A 10,883-nucleotide genomic window follows, 5' to 3' on the forward strand; every position below is an offset into this window, starting at 1 on the left:
GTGTTCAGATTCCGCTGCTGCTGCATAAGGCTTTTCCTACATGCCTGACAGAAGGTGCTGGGAGAGGAGGGGAGCTTCAGTGTGCATGACAGCTGCCACCTGGAATAAACTGAAATCAGGAGTTGCTATACCAGGATCTTGAGCAGAAGGCCACAGAGCTCACACTCAGCAGTCTGGGTGCAAGAAGAGACATGTAGCAAACACTGGGAAGTGGGTTACACATCAGACACACACAACAAAGACAAATCCAAATGGGAAATTACTTTTAATGAAACTCTTCAGAGGGTTAATAAGTTTATCTTGATGCTGGTACATCTGTCTCTTCCACTGTGACAATCTTTCAAGAACTCAGCTGGAGAATGCCTCTCAGAAGTTGCACACAATATGACCAACCAGTACTAAACTTTCCTCTCAACCACTTGTCCTGGATGAGGCTCTTCCCAAGAGAATTACAACAGCTTGGATTTACTTCTCCTTCCTACTTAATTTTTTTCAGAGGAAGGAAGGGCGGAAAAACAGTCAACAGTTTCTCTTCATTTAGTCCATTTCCCTCCAGTGGAAGAGGAGATCTATAAATTGTACTATAAATGTTCACAAGTTAAGAGGTGCATACAAAATGTGTGAGCTTACTGTTCCCCCCTCAGTTCTGCAATAGTAGTTTTAGAAGCCATCCACCTCTCCTACTAACTGAGTAAGCCCAAATCTTCACTGCTAATCTCCACCTGGAAACAGAGATGCTTATATGCATAACGCTGGCTAGCGTACTTAGTCACCCAGGGTAAGGCAGGTTGTGCATCACCCTTTTAAGCAAAGCACAGATTAAACCAAGATAATACAACTAATAGTTCAAAGCAACAACAGAACATTCATTTTTGCTTTTTCTAAACAATAATTTAAGCAAGGAAAACAGGAGGAAAACGCATATATACCAATGTCCTAAACAATAAAGATCTGCATGACTGCTACCTCCAAAGACACCGTAATGCCCAGCATATCCTGTGGCAAAATCGTTCCACTCGAGAAGCCACATGCTATTTTGCATTTGGGCTGCAGGCCAACCCCTACAAAATATCCATCCATGGTTTCTCCTGAGCCACCCTGTGCTCTATGAGATGTTTACCAAAGCCTGAGTGTAAGTTACGCTCTTACTCAAATGAACTTTCAGCGACCAAAGTTACTGCTTCAGATAGCATGACCCCACAGGCATGAGTGCCTGTATGATTACAACTATTTCATGCCTTATTTGTCTTTTTTCACATATACTTAGAGGTCTGAGTATACAGCTGTAGTTACTGCATACGCCTATTCAAATCCCGGCACTGAAGGCATTATTATTTTGGCTTTAAAATGTACCTCTGTACCAGGATATGGTTGCTCCCATGACAAAGATGACATTCCCACATGACCCTCATCTAAGAAAAATTATTCTGACATAATTTGATATTCATTGCTCTCCAGCATCTTCCCAGCCTAGGGCCTATGCATTCATCTTACTTCTTACAGAGACTTGAATTATACGTAAGCCTTCCCAGTTCCAAGTTAAATAAATGCACACTAGGTCTGGTCTGTAGGCAAACTGTTAAACACTGCTAGCCATGACAAAGCATTCAATCCCCAGGATGTGTCTGCCTTTGTTAAACGTAATTGATACCTCACAGAAGAAAAAAAAAAAAAAAAAGAGGGAAGAAGCTTTTCTCTACTAGTAGTCCAGAAAGATTAAAATGCTTATTCACAGAATGATAAACTAGATGAAGGACTTTCGGGGTTCCTGCTGCTGTTTCTTGTCCTTGGAGGAAAAGGGTCCTCTACAAGTCAAATTCAGCACATCTAGATTATGAATCTGCACTGAAGTTGTCCTCGGGAAAGAATGGGCTCTTCCTCTTTTGATATCAAGAGTGCAGGGAAAGATTTTTCTCTTGTGCAGAAAAACAGCTCTTTACAATGCTAAACAAAAGAAATGTGAGTAAATTCTCTGGAATACTTCTCCATTTTTAGCAGAGAGCTGTGGCCTTTAAGACAAGTGGTGTGTGCCACATCTTGCACACCACCAGACATCCTACCAGGGGCCAGTCCTGACATATCAGAGGACAGACTAAATTCACCAAATTACTTTTCTTTGTTTACAAACATTTAAGGTCTCCAAACAAAAATGTTTCTTTTTGAACATATATTTGTACAGCATGGTCTTGATATATGTATAGAGTAGTAATATACGGATGACTGTAGTGCTTACGGGCTGCTTTTTACCCTTTTTCCATTGTTAATCTCCAGACCTGTTTACCCTTTTCCATTCCTTGGCAGGTGTAGCAGAGATGACAGAGGGACTTTGTAAGCTATACAGTACCTCAACTTGGCAAAGAAAAAAAACCCCAAAACAAACCAAACCACCCTCAAAAAAGAAGAGCCTTCTTTCCCTTGATAGATGGCTAGTAGTTAAAGCAACTGGTGCAATCATCTCCACCGTATCTATCATCAATTCACATTTACACAAAGACAACATAGAAACAAACAATAGAAGCTAAGAACTATGAAGTGTTTTTTAAGCTTTGTTTTTAGCAATCTAACAATAGCATTACATGCATTGTCTAGGTTATAAAACAATTAAAAGCTTGGAGTCAAACTCTGGCTTCTTAGAAGCTTTGCAATTCACTTTTTGGAATCAAGTGCTGAGAAAGAGAAGCCTTTGTTACAGTTGAGAAAATACTCGATCTTCTGGTTTGATGGTCACACACATACAGAGAAAAAGCAAAAGATTGTTTTATCCAAACTAAGAAATATTTAATTTCTGAGTGCATTTTTTTTTGTTTGATGTTTGAAAACTGAATTAAGCACACTGATTGATGTCATTCTAGAACAATAAAAAAAAGTGAGTGTTGAATTAGAAAAAATATGAAACATTCACAATTCCTAAATCTCTTCTCATTTCATTAGATGATAAATAATTGTCAAGTGTCTCAATAAGTTCAACTTATATTCTTTAAAAAAACACCCCATATCTGGTAGTTAAAATATTTTATCTGGCTTTGATTTTGTCTTGGTGATGACTTTACCACAGTAACTAATATTATATAGAACTTGAACGTGTAGATCTTTTCCTTTAAAAACTATTACGAGCAGGATCTCCAAGGAACACAAACTAATGCTCTAGTTTAGGGGTGTGGCTGCACTTTAAGTGGAATTCAAATAGCAGTTAGCTTTGAATTAACCTGCTTACCCGATAATAAGCTAGATGTCTTCCCTCAAAATACACCGCTGTTCGGTACTCCATAGGTATTATTGGAGGGTTAGGGTTTAGAAACTGTGGGCATTCTTCTTCCTGGGGATGGAAACATTTTATACGTTATTCCAATTAAAAACTCTTATCACAACAAGCTCCAATGGCCTTCTGACAATGGAATGATTGTTCTGAAGAACTCCATGCTTAAAATACAGTGACAGATTTGATTACACCCTTTCAAATTAGACATGCTAAAAATGACTGCAGCATATGTCAAAGCTGTAGGTGATTATCTTTCCCAGCCTTGAAATCTTGTTCCTCCCATTGAAGCAAAATAGTAAAAGGAACAAAAATATCCTTTCAGGATTTATTCAGTCTCACTGCCCCTCCTCAATCACACCCTTGAATTTCCACCCCCGCACTGTCACTAAAAAAAATAGTAAAAAAAAAAATTACACTTCTGGAGTTAACTTTAGAATCACCTTTAAATCCTTAACTCAATCAATTGATATGAGAGAAAAAGCAAAGAAAATATTGAAGTGTTCTAATAAAAACCTAATAATCTTATTTTTAAACATTACCATATTTTGTTTAATTACATCCTGTACTGAAGAGGACTCTTCACAGATATGTCTCTTCCAGTCCCACTGGCAATTCCATCTATTGCTTGCACAGGAATAGCATCTACAAATATAACATGATAGTCATGACAAACTGTCAGGCTTTTTCCCCCACTGACAGAAAAAGTAAATGAAATTCCATTTTATTCATGGAGGGTAGATCAATATGTTACAGTGTCCTTAATATACTAAGCTGAAAACTTTGTAGCAAGAACACTTCAAGAACCCTAAAAAGCTATTTTCTCCCTTAAATATTTGAGCAAGGATCAGAAATCCACACCATCTCACAAAAACTTTGAGATGAAGTCTGAGAGGACTGGAAATTCCTTTCAATACTTAAAGCGGGTCTATAGGAAAGATGGGCACAAACTTTCTAGCAGGGCCTGTTGCAGTAGGACAAGGGGTAATGGTTTTGAACTAAAAGAGGACACATTTAAGACGGGATATAAGGAAGAAATATTTTACAATGAGGGTGATGAAACACTGGCACAGGTTGCCCAGAGAGGTGGTAGGTGCCCCATCCCTGGAAACATTCAAGGTCAGGGTGGATGGGGCTCTGAGCAACCTGAGCTGGTTGAAGATGTCCCTGTTCACCCCAGGGGGATTGGACTAGATGACTGTTAAAGGTCCTTTCCAACCCAAACCATTCCATGATTCTATAAAGTGATGTTGATCAACCTTCATACATAAGGATGAACAAAGTGGGGTTTGGGTTGGCTGTGCCTGCTCTGAGGCAGCAACATCTTGAGCAGGGCAGATGATGAGGGCAGAGGCAGCTTTGATTGTCCTGTTCGAATGCACTGCAACCCAAAGCACCAACATAATGTTTGAGGGAACAAGTAGGCGAGCAGATGGCCGCAGAGCTCACCTGCAATGGCACTCCAATTAACTGGTCTTTAATTATACATGCCATGAATATTCCCATTCCACATGGTTTATGTTAGCAGCTCACCTGGTGCCCTTCAACCATTTTTCCAACTCCATTAAAATGTAAGAAAAAAAGATTTGGACACTGACAAATTTTGAGAGTGCCAAAGGCTTAAATAGGAAATGACTGAGTAACTCAGCTGCCAGCTACCTGAAACACCATGCTACAGGACCTAAACATCTAAGTTAAGAAGCTGAAATACTTACGGCTGATTTTCAAAAAGATTCATTGCTTCTTCACAGTCATAAAAAGGGTAAGTATGTGACGCAAAAAATATCTTGTTCTTTGCAAAGGTTAACTGAACTGGAACTGAAACATGATCTATCACAAAAGAAAAAAAAATATCTAAGTGGTTGTTGAATTCTTCAGCTCTTTAGCTGAATGATACAATGATACTATTATTATATTACAGGAAATAAGCAAATATTTAACTATACTGTTGACAATCTGGATCTCATGACCTGTTATACTTTAGATTTGTAAGCTCTGTTTTGTCTTTTTAAGCTTTACAAATTTTTCAGCACACGGTTGTCAAAAGAAAAGTAGAGATGGGATGAAGAAAAGCAAAATTACAGAATAGCTTTGTTTTACGGGAGTTTTTTTCTCAGTGCTGCTATCACCATGCTAGAATTTTAAAGTGTTTAGAAGAATAAGGAAAACTGAATAAGGAGATAATTGAATGCAGATGAAAACTGGCACTAGAAGAATAATTTTAAATAAAACATTTTCTTAAATATGAATATGTCTGCATTTAAAATTACTTGTTTCATTTGTGGATTAAAACTGTCATCATCATGTGAATTAAAGCAAGTGATCTTTGTGGTTAATGCCCAACAGTGCCTGCAATGCTAAGTTACCACAGGCACTTGTGAACTTCAGTTTGCTGTACGTAATTTCTCCACAAATGTACTCCTCGTCTGGATCATTACTGACCTAAGAGTGGAACATTTATCTTCAGAAACGGGTGCTTTCCTCAGTGAAGCTGTTTGAAATACCTTTTGGAGAAATCATTAAGCCCTTGTGACAAGCTATTTCACAAGCTATTGGGCAATTTCAAACTCTGCTTTTGTTGAACAGGTTCTTGGAAGACCATCAGCTGCTTGGCTGGAAGTCACCTTTGCCTGCACTGGGTCCCCTTGAATACTTCAGACTGGTAGGAATGCCAGGGGATTTCCTAACAACAGGACTGTGAAAAAGCATCTTTCCTCTCTAGAAATGTCCTATTCCCTTTGGAACCAACCACAACTAAAGTAACCCAGACTCTTCCAAACTCAATAGAGCTTCTTAACAATAAGGGGACGGCTCTGGACTTTTTGTCACACATGCTGCCAGGAACAACTGCCTGGGCTCATAACTGCCTGCCTTCTGCTGAAGCATCTGCCAAGCTTCTGAGCATTCAACTATTACTTTTGAACATCCTTTCAGATGGATCCCCGTGCAACTGATTCAGAGGGGCATATTATTTCTAGATTACTTGGTTACTCTAATGCCATCCCTGACAGGCTTCTACTCTCACATTTAATGCTGAAAAACATCAAGATGTCACGTTTATCAAAGCCAATTGCTTTATGTCCTGCTTGACAAAATATTTAGGGAATGTGAATTGTCCCTAAACAACAGAATGCTGTTTTAACACTTAGCATAATCTGATACCATGATACACCCCAGCTAGTTTAAAACTTAACAGTGAGATTTTAACATCATTACTCTTCCTGCAACTGAACTTGGATTTTGACTTGTTTTAACCTTAAGAGAATTTAAACTTATCTTAAAGAGTGTTTCCAAGTACCGCTCTGATAGTTCGTTCATACAAAAGGGTTATCCTCAGGGGTACCTCTGCAAGCTGCAAGAGCACCTGGTTTTTTTGTTAGTGTTTTTCGTTTTTTTTTTATTTAAACTTGATACATAATAAACAGTGCTGTGTAACCAGTTTTGTTCCATGTTTTTATGCATCAAGACGTATGAACTTAAAGCACGAATAAAGCACTGTCTAGGAAATAGCACAAGAATTATGGTTGGCAACAGATCTTAAGCATATAATCAGTGGTTCAGAACAATGATACAGCCTTTAATTATATGATCACATATTTTTCCACTGGACTTACTACTGCAGAAGCTGGAGGGCATGTAGTAGAAGAGGCAGAAGGCTTTGTAACAGAAAGGATAGTCTTGTGACATGGACCAGAAAACAAGCCACTGAGGTAGAGCTGACTAGAGCAAAACTAAGACTTCAGAGATCAAAAGCTTCACATCTGAAGTGCTCTTCCGGCCCCAGAAGTTGGAGTGATTAGGGTAAGATTAGAGTAGCTGGGTTTTGTTTATTTGGGACACAGAATAGAACCTCTTTGGCTCCATGTCCACTCCTCTGCCAAGCTCCTGTTTCAGGTTCCTAGCAGAAACACTGGGAATGGTACAGCTTGTAAATACAGCAATGGAAAAAGTCTGAGCAAACCTTTTTTTTTTTAAAAAAAAAAAAAAAGTTTGAAGGGATAAAGTTCTGCAATAGACTATTTCAGGAAAAGGACTGGAAGAGGAAAAGAAAATGTAAGCAGCTCATATAAGAGCATCACATCAGAAGCAGCAGGCTATGTTCTCTCCTCTTATTATACATGGAGGGTAGCAATATTTCTTTACCTTGACCTTTTGGTGTTGGAGGAATTATGTCAGGCGGATCACAGATAATAACCCCTTCTTTTAATTGAGCATAACGGGTTGTTTCACCAAATGTACACAAAACCTTGTCACTCTCAGTCAAAGTTGGCAAGGGACTTACAGTCAGTTCCACCTGGAAACAAAATTTAAAAAGGCTAAAATATTTGAAATTAACAAAGACCCAGTAAGATTTATGGCCAGAGAATTTAAATTGCTCTTTTTTTCTTTTTTTTGTCCAGTGGTGATATTTTGGCTAGTATCACAGAAGATTATTCTCCTTTTCAATTTTTATCTCTTCCCATCTGCTAATCTTTTCTTCTTCTACCAACTTTTCCAGGCTGGACCTATGCTAAACTAGAATGGTACAAAACCTCTTGTCTCGTCAATGAATTAGATCAGAACAAAAATGTCTGTGCAGGCACACCCAAAGCCTTTTATTCTTGTCCTCAGCATCCAGTGTAGCAACAGTGAAGAGTGGTTAACACTTAAATCCTGACAAACTTAATTAAAATTACATTAACCTTAGCTGTTACTAAGTGAATAATGAAACCAAGGCTGGATGGGCAGGAAAAGCTGTAGCCTGAAAGGGCTGAAAACAAAAGTGGCTTCCTCAAGACTGCAAAAAGATTTCTGAGTGAAGGTGAGATCTTAACCTTCTCAAGGAAATTATCAATGCAGAGTACATGTGAGAAACTAAAAGCAAAATAAAATGTGAAAACTCAGCAAGGAAAGAGGAAAAAATTGTAATTAAATTTTGGATGCTGTTCTTGATGTAATGCTTCAGGTGTGTTAATTACATGGTTTAACTTTTTCCATTTTTGTACTGCCAGTAGAAATGACAGTCATCCTTTTCTCACTGACACTGGTCTATTATGTTATGACTTACAATGTTTTTTGGTCAGAAAAGGAATCGTGAGGGAACAGTGGCATTAGTGATGCTACAGGCAGCATGCAAACGCTTGTTTGAAGTTGGGTTTGGTTTTGGGTTTTAGGTATTTTGGCCTCAGATGCTGATACGAGGCAACAGAGACTTGTCAACACAAGTTGATGAGATCTGAACTAAGAGAAGGTGTGGATTTTAAGTGGACTAGTTACACTCTACTAACATTTTTATTGGACATTGCCTTAACACAATGCTATTTACATTATTTAGGAATGGAATTAAACTGAGTTGAATGTAAGTCTCTCCATTTCAGATTAAGAGGGATTAAAAGCCATTTTTACTGATTTTACTTGCCAAGCACCCCCAGGAAGCACTCAGTCTGCACTGGCATGCTCCATTTGGAGTCATCACAGAGCAAGCTGTGACACCCTAGTCACACCCTGAACACTCAGTTTTGTTGTCACAGAGTTGTTTTGCATGCTAAATTTACCTTTTCCATACACTCAGACAGACTTTGCTGTGTAGGCAAATCCACTGCTGATTTTAAAGCAACACCTTATGGCTTCGCTGCTCACTTAAGTTTATGCTCAAGCTGAAAGGGCAGTATGAAATCTCCCCTATCAATTTACTTTTTATGAGTTATGCAACATTATGCAACACTTTCATAATATTTAGCTAAGTTTAAGGTTTTTATCATCCATATTAGTGCATCATTTCAGTTTACAGAGAAGGTCAAAAGGAACATTTCTTAGAAGGAAACATGAACTGCAACCTGCAAAAACAGCAGGCAAGAGAGAACGCTGTTAGAAATGCCAGAGACTGAGACACTCAAAACACTATCCTACTCCTAGTCTCCACTGTGCATAAAGAAATGCAGATATTCATCTTCCTGGTAGCCACATCAATGTCCTTTAAGAACACACAGGGAAAGCATTTTCTTGACATACCTTAGCAGGGGCTCTGCGACTCATATTTAAAGGGTCTGCACTAACGATAGTCATGCATGTGCCACTTGGACTCCACAGCCAGTGGTTCTCCTTATCAGCTGTTCCACAGTCTGCCTTCTTTGTGCACCTGACAAAACAGGAACAAAAACCAAAGCAAAGCAGTATTATAGCTGGACTCTGCTTTCTCTGAACTATGCAACAATTTCAAGATTAGAGCCTGAAATTACAACACAAGATGACTGGGAATTTGCTTTGATATTGACTATTTAGATTTCTATTAGAGAATTTTTAATAGAATAAGTGGTGGAATGAGTATCAATGGTTTGAGATGTCAAAAGTAAGTGGGGAAACATGCCTATACTAATTAGGACACCATCTTGGATTAGACAACCCAAATCCATACAAAGGCAGTAATATTTAGCACAGGAGCCATCAGGAGCCATTTCCTGATGATCTGAAACCAGGCTGATTAATCTTCATTGTAATACATAACAAAGTCCTGAAGGAGCGGGTACAGCCTGTTTTTTCCGCAAGTCAAGTGGCAGGCACCTCTGTGCCGCCAGTAATGAGACACTCCACTCATGAGAGTAAAATGTATCGCTGGGGGCACACAGGCTTGCGCAGAGCTCCTGTGAAACCACAGCACTAGAAATGTTACTTTTGGAGTGAATGTTTTAATTAACTCCTGCAGCTATATAAGACCTCTCCCTACCAGGGCACTGTTACCATTACAGGAAGACAACAGCGGTTGTGCAACCCCACGAAAAAAGCTGGGAGATTTTCCCAGCTCACACACAAGAAGGAGAGAAAGAAGAGATGCTGCAGCACAGAAGCTGTACATGTGGCTACAAAAACTTGTTGAAGTGTGTGCATGGTGACAGGTTCATCCGTATTCTTTCCATCCTGTGGAAGGTTTAGGAAAAAACGGTGTAGGATCTCTGGATGCTGTAGCAGGAAACTATTAACTCATCAGGGGCTTTAACACAGTGCAGTTGCTGCCCAGTTCTGTCAATCCTACCCTTAAATACATAGAGTCTACAGTCATCTAACATACCCCTAAATACACAATGAAGTGTGTTCATGAAACAAAATTTGGTGTATATGAGAAAAAAATTAGAAATTTAGCACTCTTTTTATCCATTGGAAAAAAATACTAGCAAATGCAAAAAATTCATGTTTGCCTGTTCTCAGAAACCATTAATATTTTGAGATACTGAGGTCAGTGGTCATATCAGAAACCTGAAGGGAAATCTATGGAAAATTGCCTTTTGTATATATGACACAGCCTTCAACTCCCAGCAGCCCAGGAGGAGTTGGAGGTGTGTATTCCAAATCCTCATATTCCAGCCACAGCAATGGAAGCCCAGGCTGGAAGAGTTACATTATATTACATAAACTTACACGCACTGCGTAAGTTTCTCTGCAGTGCTCCATATTATGCTACACATCAGGCTGATAGGTAACTTAATATGATAGTTCACATTTTCAGACAGGAAGCTAGAAGCCTGAAACTCATCTGCATACTATAATTAAATAGCCCCTTTGTTCCAACAGCAAGTAGGTAGAAACACGAATTCCCAACCACTCATGCCAAGGGGTTAATTAACTCAGTAGTCAAAAAGAGAGCTCCAGGACC

General features: G+C 39.0%; 1 protein-coding gene across 1 annotated transcript in view; it reads right to left on the reverse strand.

Annotated features, from left to right (window-relative positions):
• Nucleotides 1-10,883, reverse strand: part of LOC104528437 (plexin-B2-like) — a gene marked incomplete at its 3' end in the record, with an annotated part of 32,237 nt that overhangs the window by 12,984 nt on the left and 8,370 nt on the right. The window contains exons 5-9 of the mRNA XM_010172446.2: nt 9,248-9,374; nt 7,400-7,550; nt 4,972-5,086; nt 3,799-3,901; nt 3,215-3,316 (exon numbers count right to left, since the gene is read on the reverse strand). Coding sequence (XP_010170748.1) covers nt 3,215-3,316; nt 3,799-3,901; nt 4,972-5,086; nt 7,400-7,550; nt 9,248-9,374 — 598 coding nt within the window. The remainder of the gene's footprint in view (nt 1-3,214; nt 3,317-3,798; nt 3,902-4,971; nt 5,087-7,399; nt 7,551-9,247; nt 9,375-10,883) is intronic.

This window comes from Antrostomus carolinensis, unplaced genomic scaffold (genome assembly GCF_000700745.2).
Source record: "Antrostomus carolinensis isolate BGI_N321 unplaced genomic scaffold, ASM70074v2 scaffold347, whole genome shotgun sequence".
Lineage (NCBI taxonomy): Eukaryota > Metazoa > Chordata > Aves > Caprimulgiformes > Caprimulgidae > Antrostomus > Antrostomus carolinensis.